Below are 17,479 nucleotides of genomic sequence, written 5' to 3' on the forward strand. Positions count from 1 at the left end.
TACTCATGATGCAATTATGTATTACAACGGGAAGTGGAACATACCACGTTAAGATGGATTTTTGGGTTAATCCTTTACTGGAACAAATCCAATAAGATTTGACATTCCTTCTGGATGTAGCATGGACAAACTCAAGCATTTAATCAAGCAAGTTACACTTATATGGATTCCCTCTTATGGAATTCACGAATCACAATTGGTTAGACGATTGTTCTTTCGACAACCAGGTCATGCTAAGTATTCAGAAAATTTAATTGAATATGAAATAACAGAATTGAAAAATGACGAAGACGTGCTAAAGGTGTTAGCACAATCCAACTATTGGAAACGTTTCAGCACAATAGAAATTTTGGCTACTTTTAACAAACTAGTAATCGAAATAGAAGAAGACATGTATCCTGCACAACATATTTCAGATCATCATTAGTTTTGTCATATTTGCGTTGTAATTGTATTTTTTAATATGTTTTATTATTTTCAACTATCATCTCAGTTACTAGACTTTGAAATTATATGTCTATTGTATAAGATAGATATATCAATTATTTTTTCACTGTATTTTTTAATTTGTTTTAATACTACTAACTAATTTTCTTATTTTTTTAGTTAACGAATATAAAAATAAATATCAACAACACATAAATTTAACTACATAATTACATACAACATAACTAAAAAATTGAACTCTAATTTTATCAAAATTTTTTATTTTTCTTTATCTGTATATTTTTCTTTTAAAAAAATAAAAAACAAAATTATAAAATAAGTTAATAAATAAGTAATTTTAAAACCAATTAAAAAAATTATATAATATAATATTTATATTTTATAATATTTTAAATTAAAAAAAGGAGAGAGAGAATGTATTCACGTTCATTTGAATTTGTAACGATCGGATCTCTTTGACCAAATTCATTTGCAAAGTGATATGAATCAAAGCACAAAGTTCAAAATATTGTAGATTGAAAATTAAATTACAAAGTAGTATACGTTGGAAAAAAAAACAGAAGAAATAGTGTATTCACAGGAAAAAAAATCACAAGAATTGATACAAACTTTTTTTAAAAAAATATAAATGTGATAAAAGGAGAAAATAAAGAAAAAAAATATTACATAATTTAAAACTATCATCATTTTAACTCAATCATGGAAAATTAAATATCAAGATATTTTCACACTAAGAAGTGAATATTTCAAGTAAGAAGTTTGCATTACTAGATATTTATTGGTGATTTGACAGTGACCGGATAGCATGATACAATAAGTTTAACAATAAATTAATCACTAAGATAAATTTTAATATCATATTTAATTAAAAACAAAATTCTAATATCAGAACATAATAAGTTGGAAAGGTGATAATTAATTCCTCTTATTTAATTCACATAATAAGTTTGAAAGGTGATAATTAATTCCACTTATTTAATTCACATAAATAGTTGAAATGAGATTTCCAATATTAACTAATCTTTTATGACCATATGGGTTATATTTCATTAAAAATTAAATTAAAAATGTCGATTACGTGTCATAGGAATGTTAATTGAGACAACAAAATAGTCTCAAATTATATATAAATTTCTCAGAAAATAAATTATAAATAAGATAGAAGAGAAATTAGATTTATGATTATAATTATTCAAAGAAATTTGATTTTTTTTATACGAGAAAGAAATTATATAAATTGAGATACGTCGTCATTTTATGTTTATTAATCTAAAATGATATTTTATGAATTAAACTTAAATATATGTTTTTAGTTTCTTAAATTTAAAGATTTTTTTTAATTCCTAAATTAAAATTTATATTTTTTTGATTTCTCAAATTTATGAAATATTGTTTTTATTCTCAACGACAAAAACTTATTTAAACCTTAATTTTTTTATGTAACTTTTAACAAGTTGTTGTGGAAAAGAATGGACTGACTAACAAAAAACATTAGCAAGTTGTTAATAGATCAACCTTTCAGTAGTCTTAAAGTATGATTAAGTGAACCTACACTCAATGATTATGCCATTGCAATTGCTAACGTCGAATATTGAAATTTTCACGTGAATACTTTTCTTATATTGAATTTCAATGAAAAATATATAGGCATTCTTGTAAAATTAAAGATAAAATTTATGAGAAACAAGGAATCCTCTGTTGAGAAGCAAATAAAACTGTAGTTTCACTGATGAGCTAGTAGGTTTCCGATTGGTGATGGGTTATGGCCAATCATTATTGTAATTAAAAGAATGATGCCTAAGTGGTTGTAATTGAAACAATTAAAGTAATATAACTTCAATTTATATATCTTTGTCTTTTCAATTTCTTTATCAATAATATTATTGAAGGAAAAACTTTGGGAAAAAAACATCTATCATTTGATGCACATTATAAAAGAAAAGCTATTGAAGCTCTTCAAGCTAGCAATTATCAACTTTTCCATCACATACTAAATAATTTTTTTAGATTTTTTTAAGTTATGTAGGTGAAAAGAATATCTTACCCCTAGATTTAATTTAATTACTAGAATCTTCCTAACTTATTTAAGTTAACTTGAAAATTAAAAGTTCTTTTGTGACTTAAGAAAATTATCTAGAGGATAATGCCCATATACTAGCACTCTAAAAATGTTTTACACATGGAACCAATTACATTCATCTATTTTTGTCGCATCACATAATGGTATTTTGATTAAATAAAAAATAAAAAAACGTAAAAACATCCAAGTGCATTCCTCGTTCTTAGTTTCGCAGCTCTTGACTAACGTCGTTGCCTCCCCCTTTCCAATTAACACTGCCTCCAACACAACGGAAAAAAAAAAACAAATCGAAATCAAATGAGGGGAGTCGTTGGTTATAGATAGGATCCTTCTCTTGTTTCATCCTTCTCATTCTTCTTCTTTTTCTTCTCATTCTCTGGTGAGAATAGTTTCACATTGGATGTTTAGCATAAGTGCTTATATAACTCAGTAGGTCACCCCCTTATAAATCGGTTTTTAAGGGGACTTTTCGGATATCTTTGCTGCACTATAAAATTTAATATGGTATCAGAGCCATATTCTGCCCGGTGGGTGCCGCCAGCCCTCGCTTCTGATATGTGCTCAAGGGAAACGATTGTGTTGATGAGACCTTAAATCACAAAAATTAATAAATTTAAATAAGTTTAATTTAAAAATTAAATATGTGGTTTGGAGAGTATTAAATTTTATAGTGCAGCAAAGGCATCCGAAAGGTCCCCTTAAAAACCCCTTCATAAGGGGGTGGCCTACCCAGCTATATAAGCACTTATCAAGTTTGCTAAATATTCGATAGAGAAAACTCATGCAGTTTAGTTAGTTACATTAGGAAACTAACTCTAACAACTTTTTTTTTTGCCTAACTAACTAACTAATGAACAAACTTCTAACTGATTAACCAACGTACATAAGCTTCTGCTAAGAGCCCCCGCAAGCTGGGAATGGATGTTCATCATTCCCAGCTTGGAATATAAACCTTGAAAAAGAGCATGAGAAAGAGGCTTCGTGAAGATGTTGACAAGCTGCATTGAAGACGAAACGGGAAGAAGCTTGAGCAATCCTTTGTTAACTTTGTCTTGCACGATATGACAGTCGATTTCAATGTGTTTAGTTCGTTCGTGGAAAACAGGGTTTGAGGCTATCTGGATGGCAGACTGATTATCACAATAGAGAGTTGCAGGTTGAAGGAAGGGGACCCGAAAATCATGAAGGAGGTAGGTGAGCCACTGAAGTTCACACATAGTAGAAGCCAAGGCTCTATACTCCGCCTCAGATGAACTGCGAGAGACCGTAGATTGCTTCTTGGACCGCCAGGAAATTAGAGACTTACCCAGATAGACTGAGAAGCCGGTGATGGAGCGTCATGTGTCGCGACATCTTGCCCAATCGGAGTCGCTGAAAGCTTTGAGAGTGAGTGTACCTTGAGTCGCGAAGAAGATGCCAAAACCAGGAGTTCCTTTGAGGTAACGTAAGACCCGAAAAGTAGCTTGTGAGTGCGTGGAAGTGGGATTAGCCATATATTGGTTGAGTTGTTGAACAACATGAGCAATGTCTGGTCGTGTGTTCGTAAGATATATGAGTCGTCTAATCAAGCGTCTATATGAAGAAGCAGAAGTTTCTGATAGTGGGGTTCCCATGGAAGCACTTAAGCGTGTAGAGTAATCCATAGGGATAGAAGTAGGACGGGAACCAAGCATACCAGAATCCGATAAGATATCCAGAACATATTTGCACTGGCACAAGTGTATACCATGGCTGGAACGAGCAACTTCAAGACTGAGGAAGAACTTCAGAATACCAAGATCCTTGATGCTGAAAGTTTGATCGAGAAGCTTGGTAACATGTGTTATAGTCTCGAGGTTATTTCTTGTCAAGATGATGTCGTCAACATAAACAAGAATAGTTGTTATATCATTATCATTATCATTATCAGAGTATAAGAAAAGCGAGTGATCAGCTGAAGATTGACGGAATCCCTGGGAGAGAAGAAATGACGAGAGCCGTGTGAACCATTAGCGACTGGCTTGTTTGAGCCCATATAAGGAATGCTAAAGGCGACAAACAAGGTTGGGATTATCCACAATAAGTCCTGGAGGAAGCTTCATATAAACCTCTTCGTTAAGATCCCCATGAAGGAAAGCATTGTTTACATCCAATTGTTGAAGGTGCCAGTTATGAAGAGCAACAAGGGCAAGGAGTAACCGGACAGTGGTAAGCTTGGCCACGGGGGAGAATGTATCGAGGAAATCCAAGCCTTCCATCTGAGTGTATCCCATTTCTGCGCACGCTTTGTATTAAATTTTATAGTGCAGCAAAGGCATCCGAAAGGTCCCCTTAAAAACCGGTTCATAAGGGAGTGTGTTGAAGATTCCATGACTAATGATGAGACAAAATTATTGTTCTTATCTAAAGATGGTCAAATACTTTACTTCTTATTGTGTCCTTTACTTCAGTATGTCTTTTCCTAGTATTTGATAAAATAATCATTCGAAGGATGGGGTGCCTGCAAAAGGTGCACCATTGCTCAAGTTAGCTCGGTCTTAGCGCTAAGAATAATGAGCGTAATAAATAAGAGTGGATAGAATAATGGGTGATACTTTGAGAACCTAACTCTTTATATACACATATTTATGGGTCTCAAGGTCCATGGGGTCTTATCTCTTAATCTAGGGATATAATATGTGATTACCTGACAATGTTAATACGGATTAAGATAAGATAATGAGGTGGTGGTCGAGAGGGTATTAGGCTGTGATAGCTGATCACCTAAGTTTTCTTCATGCCTAAGAGGATTAAAGATATTTGGATATTCGGTCTAGTTAAATGCTTGATGTTTCACCTTTGTCAAATAAGGTCCAGAGTATTCGGGTATTTGGCTGGTTCTTTCTTTATCGAGGGAGTATTAGGCCGTGACCAAAATGGTACTAGACTATACTAGGTTGTGATCAAATGGGGTCTTAGGTTGTGGCCAAGAGAGTACTAGATTGTGATCAATAAGGTATTAGGTCATGATTAAGGGGATCCTGAGTCGTTGTCAAGAGGGAGCTTGATTGTGGTTGAGAGGACTCTAAGTCGTACTAGTATAAATAATGTATAGAAATGATAGTTAATTTTCATCTTACAAGCCTATTTGATAAGGTTAAGTTAGACTCATAATCTACAACATAAAACTAAACAAAATAAATATATACAAGTATGTAACAATTAAGACAACAATTAAAGGTATTCATATAAATGAAACCAAACAAACAAAATAAAAGATATACTAACTCAATAAATTTCTTTTATGGTAGGAGGAGGATAGTCACTTTATTGGCCTTTTCTTCTTTGAAAAAGATTGGAAGATACAAATTTATAAACATCGTGAGTATTCTCAAGGATGAAGCTAACATTCAATGTTAAGGGGGCTGACTATGTAAACAAAATATCATCCAAAAAATATATACATAAATTTTTATATAAAATCTTGATAATATGATGTTTCAAAACGTCAATTACATGAATCATCTATCAAAACACGGAACGTGATTCAATGATGGATTTATTGAATTGCAATGTGCGTTTAAGCGTTTCTAGAGTGCAAAAGTATGTGATGCAGTGAATGATGGCAAAATAAGAGTGGAGTGGGTGGTTTTGATTGATAGCAAATTAAGTATATTTTGATACAATTAAGATTAAATTAATTTTTTATCTTTAATTTATTTTTTAGATTCAATTTGATCCTTTAATATACATTATAAGAAATTATATTTTTTGATGGTTTGAAATTGTCACTAAGTAATTTTAAACCGCAAAAAATAGACATTTCAAAAAAAAAAATGAGTTAATTTAAAAAATTAAAGAAACAAATTGAACCAAAATCATAAATTAGAGGAGAAAAATACTAATTTAACCTATAATTAACTCAGAAAAAAAAGGAGTCACACTAAAGGTCCACATCCAATATTTAAAATATAAAAGAGGATAAATTTTTATATTTTTTCAAATCTTTATTAATAAGATAAAGATTATTCTGCTGTAAAAAAATAAAATAAAGATTATTTATTTTTTTGACTGCAAGATAAAGATTTAATTTTTTTCTGGAAACGATAGAAATTTAATTAATATAATTGATCATTAAATCTCATTCATTAAATATGACTTGATAATTTGTTGAAGCAAAAAGAAATCAGGAAAATTCTGCAGGCTGCACTCTTCCAAATTTTTTTTGCATGTTGCACAGCAACATAAGAGAATTGAATAAAGAAAATTTAATTTATTATATAATAATATAAATATAATTACATAAGTTAAAAAAAAAATTCAAAAAGCCGGGGGGCATGCCTCCATCCATGAGTACTCTTACGAATGAAAAAAAAAGTATTAGGCTACCAATAGGACGAATCATTTTTGAGATTTTTTTTATAAAGAATAAAAAAAATATTTAATTTCTCCTAATATATTATTATTATTAAGTATTTATTATTTGTAGTTTATTTAAAATAATTATAATAAATAAAACACAATTTAAGATTAAAACGAGGACTAAATTTCACTATTGTGCTATGCCTGTTGTTAAGACCGTAAAGAGAGAATTATTTATCTAAGTTAACATCAACTTATAATTAAGTTTGGGACTTAATTGTACATATTATCGTTAAACTTTTATTATTTGATGAATTTTATTATCTAAGTTTTATTTTCATAATTTTTATCATTCCAAGTTTTTTTATTTTTACACATTTTATTTAAAAAATAATGATTTTAACTTTTGACATCCGTTATAATAATAATTGAAGTAGAAAAATGATTTTTTACATTAATTCTAATCACAATCAATATAAAAAACTGACTTTTTTTATATTAATTATAATCACATCAGATTTAAAAAATAATTTTTATATCGATGTACAAAAATATAGAAAAGATATCCTTTAAATCATTTTATTACCAACATAATGATAAATGTACAAAACTAAAAAATATAAATAATAAAATTTATAAAATATTAAAAGTTGGATGATAAAATTTATAAAAAATAACTTCAGCCATAAAATTCATAAAATTATGAAAGTTAGATGGTAAAATTTACAAAAAATAATGATAAAATTTATAAAATAATACAAGTTTAATAATAAAATTTATAATTAAGCTTAAGTTTAATCTTGTCTTTGAGGCAAGTTAACTTAATTAATTATTTGTATACTAAATTTTTGCTAAAAATAAGATATTTCCATTGTCGGAAGTTATGAAATCACGGAGAAAGTAAAGTTTCACTTAAGGGATAATTCCTCTCTCCACAGTTATGATCCCATGATCAAAAATCAAATATATGTCATATACTTAAAGAGTTAAAAAACTAATAGTGACTTCAGTTACATATTCTGGGTATAATATAATAAATTTATACAATATATTCCCTTCCTCGAAAAACTAAAAAAATCAGAAGTTGCTGTATTGGTTTAGCTTATAGAAAAAAAAAAGTGTATTAATGAATTCCTTTGGGGACATCCAACAATTGAAAATGGGTTTAATGAAATTGGCAAAGTCTTATGACATGACCTCTCGTAACGTGCATAAACTTTTGCAAAGGGAACGACAATTCACAATTGCATGTTTACGAATGTCTTTCAAAGTGCCTCAAATGCAGTCTAGAAATAAGTAAAGATGACGTTATTAAAAATGAATTTAAACCAGTAAAATTTCACGTTGTGAGTAAATTAGAAATAATTCCACGTAGGATTTTTAAAGTAATCATTATTACAATGACTTTATTTTTTATGTAGTGTCAACATATTTTTTTTTTTATAAAAATCATAATAAGTATATTTAGTAAGATAATTAATAAAAATGAACAATTTTTTCATTTTTTGACAAAAAAAGTTTCATATAATTTTTTATTGAATAAAATTATAAAATCTATTTACAATGTCATTGCATATATTATTTATATTTGTAAAAATTAATAAATTTATCCCATCTGACAATTTTTGATTTGATAATAATATAAAAAACTATGACAGTGTTAATATATTTTAATTAAATAGTTTGAATATACCAAAGAGTGAATACTGTTATAATCCTACATTGATTCCGAGATCAATGTCTAATATCTCTAAAAAAGGATTGCAAGATCAATCCGATCTAACAGAAATCACGATCCCTCCTCAGTAAAATATGCAAAATTAGAATGTCCCATGAAAGGGGTAGGTATGTGCCATTTTTTTTTTCGAAAACTTCATGAATGGTCCTGACTTTAACATGCTTTTATAGAAAAACAAATAAGCCAGGCGCCAACCATACCGTTTCATTACCTTTACATTTATTTATTAAGAAAAAACCCAAATGACACTGCACCAAGCAAACAAGGGGCAACAATATACAAATTATTAGCTAAAGCTATGATATATTAAAAAATACCTTTGAAAAAAAGGTTTCCAAGTGGACAAGTAATTTTAAAATAAATAAATAAAACAGGTCAGTCTAATCTAAGTAACGGAGAGAACCCAGATTTGGTGTTAGTAGCACCACACCACTCACCACTATGCCCAAAAAAAGCATGCACCAAGAACTAGTTGATATGACTAATATTAGTTTTGGTCTTGGTAAGTAAGATTTCAATTTAAATCTTGAATGAAAAAAAAGTAATTGAAAAGAGAATCTCACTAAAAGATAATTACTCAGATTTTTAAATTAATCATTTAAAAAATAAATATATATTTTGTATTAATAATATGATAACAAAATAAGAAAAGTAAAATTTTTAACTTTTTATTTATTTTTCTTTTTGAAAATTGGGTTCATTGGCAAGCAATGTGCTTTAACTTTTTAAGTTTAACGTCCATTAGTTATGGCATGCTATATATAGGCATTGTGGAGGGACACAGAGAGAGTCATTGCCTTGTCAAAATCCTTTAGACCAACGTTGTCTTCGGAGCCTCATTTTTACATAGGTTGTTCTGTTATTTTTGTTGTTGTTCTTGTCATCCACAATATCCGGGGTACCCATTTCACCGAATCATACTTTGCTTAACAATCCTGATACCCTTTGGTGAAAAATCGTTTCTGGGGTCTTAAAGGACCAAACTTGGATTCAGGGTCGTGATGGAACAGAAGCACGTTCTGTTGTCAGCATTGAGTGTTGGGGTTGGGTTGGGTGTGGGGCTTGGGTTGAGCTCAGGCCAGAAATGGATTGGCGGGAACCGTGACTCTGATGAGCTTTCCGTGGAGCTGATTGTGCAGGAGCTCAAGAATCTGGTGGTTGAAGGAAGGAGCAGCAACGTTACATTTGAGGACTTTCCTTATTATTTAAGGTGATTTTGAGATTTCATTGCAGTATAATGATATAATATGACTCAAACATGGTGTTGTTGATGTCTATGTTTCTTTTTTTTTACCATTTTGACCCTGCAGAATGACATTTAGACATGGTATATTTGAATCTATGATGTAGTATTTTGATAAAGTTGGGTGTCAAAGGTGTTTTAGACATGGATCCCTCTCAGTCTGACTTGTAAATTACTTAGCAATCTACTTAGCAATATTCTGCTAGATACAAGTTTGATACTCTCTATGGGGCTTCTGTGATGGGTTTGATCTCCTTATATCTTTGAGGTTTTATTTGATTGTTTGTTGTTGAGTTCACTCTTGCTTCTTAACCCCAAACTTCCTTAGGTTTTCCCTTGGCATAGGATTTTTTAGTTTTTAAAAGAAAATTGTTGCATTTTGAGTAAATGTTGGGTCAGAAACAGGGAAGCTGCAGGATATTAGTTTTTCAAAGAATGAATCTGATACCATCCTTTTTTTTTATTACATCTGATAGCATACTTTAATTTGTACTTTTTGTAATCAAAATATAGCTTCTTTTTTTATATGGTACCTGGTGCTTATTATGTGCACTTAACATTTATTGTTGATTTGTTAACATTCATATTAGTTTTCTGGTTAAACATAGCACTATATTTCAGATTAGAGCTTCACCCTCTTTTAGATGATGGAACAATTATCTTTTGCACTTTTCTATGTTTCTTGTCTACTTAAAGTTAGTTGATTCAGAGCATAGAGATGGTTGATCAATAAATCTGCACACACAAATTCAAATAATTAATAGCAGCTGACATTAAATGATCACACTTTTGTTCTCTGCAAAGCTTCAATGATTGAGATTCTAATTCAAGATGTGGTAACAACCCCCTGGTGTGAAAGGGCGGCTGCACAAGACTCTCACCATTGAGGGGTTTAGGAGGGTCATATATAAACAGCCTTGGAGTGTGGTCTGAGAGGTTGTTTCAGCAACTACAACTCATGACCACTATAATGGGAAGACACACTCTCTAACAACTTCTTGAAGTGCCAAAAATGAAAAAAAAAATGTTGTAATTCCACTGTTTTTGAAAATTCCTGATACCTAGATGCTTATGCAGTCTTTACAACAGCAACTGAGTTCTTTCCATATTTTTTTTCTTTTTCTGTTCTCATATTCTCTAGTTCGTCATAGGTCGGTATGTTGGTATATAACTACTATCAAAGAGTTTTAGATGTAGGAATATGGTATTGATGGTTAACTACTGCAAGATTAAAAATAAATTCCTTCAATAGTTAATTGTGCATCTTGGATTTAATTTAATTCAAATTCTAGCTTCTCGCCTTTTGATTTTATATTCCAACAGTTACATGCTACATTAAATCAGACATCAATCATGCTCTAGTTTCTAAATGAGTTTTCTATTATGGAAAAAGTAAGTTTATAAAAGTATTGTTTCTGGTAGATATTGTTTATATTTAGCGTGGATCTCTATATGTGGAGCTCATGTCCTGTTACAGATGGATTTGATCTAACCATGGAGGAATTTGTTGTGTTATTATTACTACCTTTTTTTCCTTATTCATTCAGATGTCATGAGCAATATTTCATTTTTATTTTCCTTTTTCCTAATATCACCATATCTTATGCATGCATATAATGTGAAAAATTACAGTGAAAGAACTCAAGCTTTGTTGACAAGTGCTGCATATGTTCATTTAAAAAGTCTTCACTTTTCCAAGCACACCAGGAACCTCCCACCAGCAAGCAGGGCTATTTTGCTATCTGGTCCAGCAGGTATACTTAGCAAGAATTTAACCTGTCCTGCAGAAACCTTTTTTAATTTTAAGTTGGTTTGACTAATACTATTTACTTATATATTTTGAAGAACCTTACCAGCAAATGCTTGCCAAAGCTTTAGCACATTACTTTGAATCAAAGTTGCTGTTATTAGATATTACTGACTTTTCTGTGAAGGTAACTTTTAATGGCTTCTCATTTTCTTTGATTTATCTGGTCACGTACATATATTCTGACCTTTTACGTTTTCCCTTTTACAGTTGCAGAATAAATTTGGATGTTCTAGAAAAGAACCAGTAAGTTTACTCTGCACCATTCTGTCATTCTTGACATGATGAAAATGCAACTTGTTGGCTTCATTTCATATTTACTTTAAACAAGAACAATGAAATCATGTAATTGTTTGTTCATAGTGATATTTTTGTGACTTATTTGCTTCTGTTCATATAGTCTTTCAAAAGGTCAATATCCGAGGTAACTCTGGAGAGAATGTCTGGTTTGTTTGGTTCCTTTTCAATGATTTCTTCAACAGGAGAAACAAGAGGTACTAAAGAAAATAACTGTCAACTTTTAAAGTATGAAATTTTTTATTCTATAATTACCTGTTATAGAGTTTGGTAGTTGAAGACTTCAAGATATGAAAGATTTTATAATGCATGTATTGCTCTGACATCTGGTAATTGGTTTTGTTTTTAATGTTAGTATCACAGACAGTGATCATAGTTTGACATCGTGAATGGTTGTGAAGGCTCCATATTATCTCTTTCTAGAATTTGTATTGATTGATACCCATATTGACCTTTATCTATACGCCGCTAACTTAATATAAAGACTGTTACTTTATTGATTTTGATTGATAATTTCTTTTGAAGGAATTCTGCGTCAACAAAGCAGTGCATTTGTAAGTTCCAATCCTCCAAAGCTTAGGAGGAATGCCTCTGCTTCATCTGATATAAGTAGCACTTCTTCCCAATGTGGTCCAACATTTCCAGGTTATACTTTAGAGCTATAGGTTATATAGGTTACCTTATTAAGAAAGTATGGGGTTGCTAATCTAACTCAGATTAATTTGAACATCTACTTTTTATTCTGTTGTGTACCCTGTAAGCTTCTTTTCAACGTACTGCTTTAAATAGTAAACTAACCAGTCAATCTGTTAGTTCATCTTTAAAGATGAAGGGTATTGATACTATTTTCCAGGATGTTTATAGAAGTTTTGAACTAGTGTTAACAAGAACTAATCTGATACATGAAAATCCATATTATGAATTTATGATTATTCTGCAAACTCTAGGAGGAAAATAGTCTTCTCTACAAATTTCTTGTTTAAACTATGGTAAATGTCATGCAGCTAAATGCTTGATGCCTTGTCTTGTTGTCACTAATGCATGAAATATTAATGTTCTCCTCCAACATTTTGCTCATTTCTTTGAATTATGTTTTCAGCTCCTTTAAAGCGCACAAGTAGCTTGTGTTTTGATGAAAAGCTCTTTGTGCAGTCACTTTACAAGGTGATTTAATAACTGAAAACGTATTTTAGAAGTTCTTATTTAAATTGCATCTAACGACAACCTTTTTGGCAGCATCTACGTGAGATGAGTATAACAAATTTGTCACATGGCTATCTTCAAGTAGAGTTTTTACACTAACAAGATCATTGTAATTTTTGCAGCTTTTGGTTTTTATCACAGAAACTAGTTCCATCATTTTATACATCAGGGATGTTGAGAAGCTCGTTCTCCAATCACCAAGGTTATATAATTTACTACAAAAAATGATAAAGAAACTATCAGGTTCAGTGTTGATCCTTGGTTCCCAGATATTAGATTCAGAAGATGATTGCAAAGAAGTTGATGAAAGGTTCTCTGCACTATTCCCCTACAACATTGAGATCAAAGCTCCTGAAGATGAAACTCATCTTGGCAGTTGGAAAGGCCAACTGGAAAAGGACATGAAAGATATTCAGTTCCAAGATAATAGAAACCACATTGCTGAAGTACTTGCAGCAAATGACATTGATTGTGATGACTTGAACTCAATCTGCCATGGAGACACTATCTTACTCAGTAATTATATTGAAGAAATTGTAGTATCTGCATTATCTTACCATTTGATGAATACCAAGGATCCGGAATACCGAAATGGAAAGCTAGTTATATCAGCCAATAGGTAAATATCTTGTCCAATGACTATGTAAGCAATTGTTTACATGACAAGATTTTATAGTTACTGATCTTGGATGTGAACAGTTTGTCCCATGGATTGAGTCTGTTCCAGGAAGGCAAGAGTAGTGGGAATCTGAAGACTAATGAATCTAACAAGGTATGCTTGTTTTCATCTATTTATCAGCACAGGAATAGTGGATAAGCACAAGGAAAAAACAATGGTGTAGAGTGCCTATCATTATATACATATATATTCAGTTTTTATTAATTGATGTGTATTCTGTTAAATTAGGAAAATGCTGGAGAAGATATTACTGGTGCAAAGAATGAAGTGAAGTGTGACAACCAAGCACCTGAAAACAAGAGTGAGACAGAGAAATCCATACCAGTAACGAAGAAAGATGGCGAAAATCCTACACCTGCAAAAGCTGTAAGATAAATTTTCTTAGCACTTAGGCTAAGACTGTAAAATGCTTTTTAATCTTACCTGCTTATCAAATTCTACCCATGTAGTAATGGAGATAAGAAACAATAAATGAATAGGAAATTAGCTGTTTTATACATGGAAATTGGTACACTATAGTCAACATTTTGCTAGCCATGTAACTGAAGCTGTGTGATATAAATTCTAAACTTATTTCCTTTTACTTTGCCCCCTTTTTTGTGTTACTATATACTAATTGCTTGCTTGCAGGAAGTTCCTGACAACGAGTTTGAGAAGCGCATAAGACCAGAGGTTATCCCTGCAAATGAGATAGGGGTTACATTTGCAGATATTGGTGCGTTGGATGAGATTAAAGAATCACTTCAAGAGCTGGTAATGCTTCCCCTTAGAAGGCCAGACCTCTTCAAAGGTGGGCTTCTGAAGCCATGTAGAGGTATATTGCTTTTTGGGCCTCCTGGTACTGGAAAAACAATGCTAGCAAAGGCAATTGCAAATGAAGCTGGTGCAAGTTTCATCAATGTCTCAATGTCAACCATCACATCAAAATGGTTTGGAGAGGATGAAAAGAACGTCCGAGCTCTGTTCACACTGGCAGCTAAGGTTGCCCCAACAATTATCTTTGTTGACGAGGTTGACAGTATGCTTGGACAGAGGACTAGAGTAGGAGAGCATGAGGCCATGAGGAAGATTAAAAATGAATTCATGACACACTGGGATGGGCTATTAACTGGACCTAATGAGCAAATTTTGGTTCTCGCAGCAACCAACAGGCCATTTGACCTTGATGAAGCTATCATAAGACGGTTTGAGCGCAGGTAGGACTACACCTTTGTCTTATTGTTTCCAAGATCATGTGTTGCTTCTATTCAGCCACAACATTTTTGTCATCAAAGACTGCATTTTCTCTATCATTATGATGAGCAAATGTGTGTCCATAAGAAAAAAAGAAAATTCATAACAAGTGGTCATTTCATCAATTTCCTTTTGAGGTGTCCAACAGTTCCTGCCTCTTTGGCATTTAAATTGTCCACAAATTGAGTCTATCAGATGTCATTTATGGATACAATAAGATCAAGTGTTGTTTTCAACTGTGCAATATCAATATTCAATGCTTTTCAGTTCAATTATTATTGCTCTTGTAACTTGTGCATCATAACTCTTTTACCTTTATATTGTTGAGCAGGATCTTGGTTGGTCTTCCATCTGTTGAGAACAGGGAAATGATCTTGAAGACTCTTTTGGCTAAAGAGAAACATGAAAACTTAGACTTCAAAGAGCTGGCAACCATGACAGAAGGATATACTGGAAGCGATCTTAAGGTGAATTTTGGTGGTGATTTACTGGTTTTATTTTTTTGGGGAAAATCTGTTGATGTTAATTTCTGTGAACAGAATTTGTGCATCACTGCGGCTTATCGACCTGTTAGAGAACTAATACAGCAGGAGAGACTGAAGGACATGGTAGTTATTAAACAACTACTATTTTAAGTTTAATATCTCTATCCATGCAAACTTTGGTATGGGCTTAACTAAATATCAATTGCATGATATATTAGGAAAAGAAGAAAAGAGAAGCAGAAGGCCAAAGCTCTGAAGATGCTTCAAACAATAAAGATAAGGAAGAACAAGAAATTACCCTGAGGCCTTTAAACATGGAAGACATGAGACAGGCCAAGAGTCAGGTAGGGTGAACTTAAAATTTCACTCCAGTGGCTATGGAGTACTTTGATTTCGGCATTTGTACAATACTGCATGAAGTATTTAAAAGTGGATTTGTTAAAATCTAGGAATTCAAAAACGTTGGTTCAATTGAATACGGTGATAGATATATGGCACTATGGTCATCCGATCCAATTTTATTTCCACTTACAATGGTAACTTGTAGATGTAAGTTGAAACTAAGGATTTCATACTAACAATGTCACACAAGTGGGACAAGGAAAGTTTGTTATTTCCAATAGAATATCTTTTCCCATGTACATGAACTTACCGATATCTGATTAAATGCAGGTGGCTGCAAGTTTTGCGTCAGAAGGATCCGTAATGAATGAGTTGAAGCAGTGGAATGATTTGTATGGAGAAGGAGGTTCAAGGAAGAAACAACAACTCACTTACTTCCTATAGATTGTGGAATGCTACTTTTATTTTTGGTTTTGTGACCATTCATCCTCAACGATACATTTCAACAAAGGAAGGAATCCTTCACCAGAGATGTTGAATTGAAAGCATGCCGAAATGTCAGAGATCTTATGATTCCCAGAAAAGCTCGAGTTCTGGCACACACTTCTAATCTCTAAAGGATGTGTAGACCATCATGCACTATGTTTAGGAAAGGGTTCTCGGTTTTTGCTTGGGTTGACTAGAAACAAATGAGCACCTATATTAGGGGATTTATATTATGTCATGCACGGTTTTGGAAGATGCAATGGCTTTGTAGGAAGTAGGAATATTTTACACCCAACATTTTAGGTATGTTGTATTATATATGATCAGAATTTTCAGACAGTAGAGTTTTGTAAATTGATTGTGCAACTGTACTGCTAATACAGTTTGGCTCAATTATTCATGCGATTTGTCTTTGCATTGCATATTATGGTAAATTCATCTTTAAACTGAAACATCTTGGTGAAAGCTTTGATAAAGAGAGGGAAATACTGAAAGAGTATTATATTTTTAAGAGGATCATGGAATAACAAGCTGATGGAGTTTGAAACTCACGATTATGCTATGATTTAGGAGCCAATCAGGGTAAAACCTTAAGTCCTCAAATTTGACAAATCTTAAATTATCATATGATTATGCTTTGACATATAAGAGCTACTAATAAAGAATCCAAGATAACTAAATATTTGAAGTAGCTAGGGACTAGTGGAAGATTTTTTTTACTATGGTATTGATACAAAGTAATCATCGTCGGAAGCAGTGACTACTCTTTGTCGGAAACAGTGAGTAAACACAAGGTGAATATTTCTCTTTCAACATGATTTATTTTATATCCAAGGACCAATCAAGATTCAATCCTTGGATCACTTGGTTAAGAAACACAAGTAAAAAATTTCACTCAACAATATAGTGATATATCTGGTTCACAACAATCTAACCATAACGAGACAAAAAGAAAAGGAAAGATTATGATCAATGATATGTAAGATAACGGAAAAAAAAGAAGAAAAAAAAAGCTATCTACAGAATTTTGGATTTCGCTAAATAAAAATTTTGACACATGAAATTTTTCACTCAATATATCAACAGTTTTATTTTATCAATGCGTTGCTAGTTTGAGTG

The 17,479-nt window shown here is 31.8% G+C and overlaps 1 protein-coding gene across 1 annotated transcript; it reads left to right on the forward strand.

Annotated features, from left to right (window-relative positions):
• The first annotated feature begins 9,368 nt into the window (after positions 1-9,368).
• LOC114368002 lies at positions 9,369-16,782 on the forward strand. Its single transcript, XM_028325313.1, has 15 exons — positions 9,369-9,795; positions 11,461-11,582; positions 11,674-11,762; positions 11,846-11,881; positions 12,036-12,129; positions 12,458-12,577; positions 13,032-13,096; positions 13,258-13,754; positions 13,835-13,907; positions 14,043-14,180; positions 14,445-15,010; positions 15,379-15,514; positions 15,587-15,655; positions 15,751-15,876; positions 16,205-16,782. Exons 1-15 carry the CDS (start codon positions 9,587-9,589, stop codon positions 16,316-16,318), a joined length of 2,454 nt encoding a protein of 817 aa, XP_028181114.1. The 5' UTR covers positions 9,369-9,586; the 3' UTR covers positions 16,319-16,782.
• The last annotated feature ends 697 nt before the right edge of the window (positions 16,783-17,479 follow it).

Source organism: Glycine soja, chromosome 9 (assembly GCF_004193775.1).
Source record: "Glycine soja cultivar W05 chromosome 9, ASM419377v2, whole genome shotgun sequence".
NCBI classification, from domain to species: Eukaryota; Viridiplantae; Streptophyta; class Magnoliopsida; order Fabales; family Fabaceae; genus Glycine; species Glycine soja.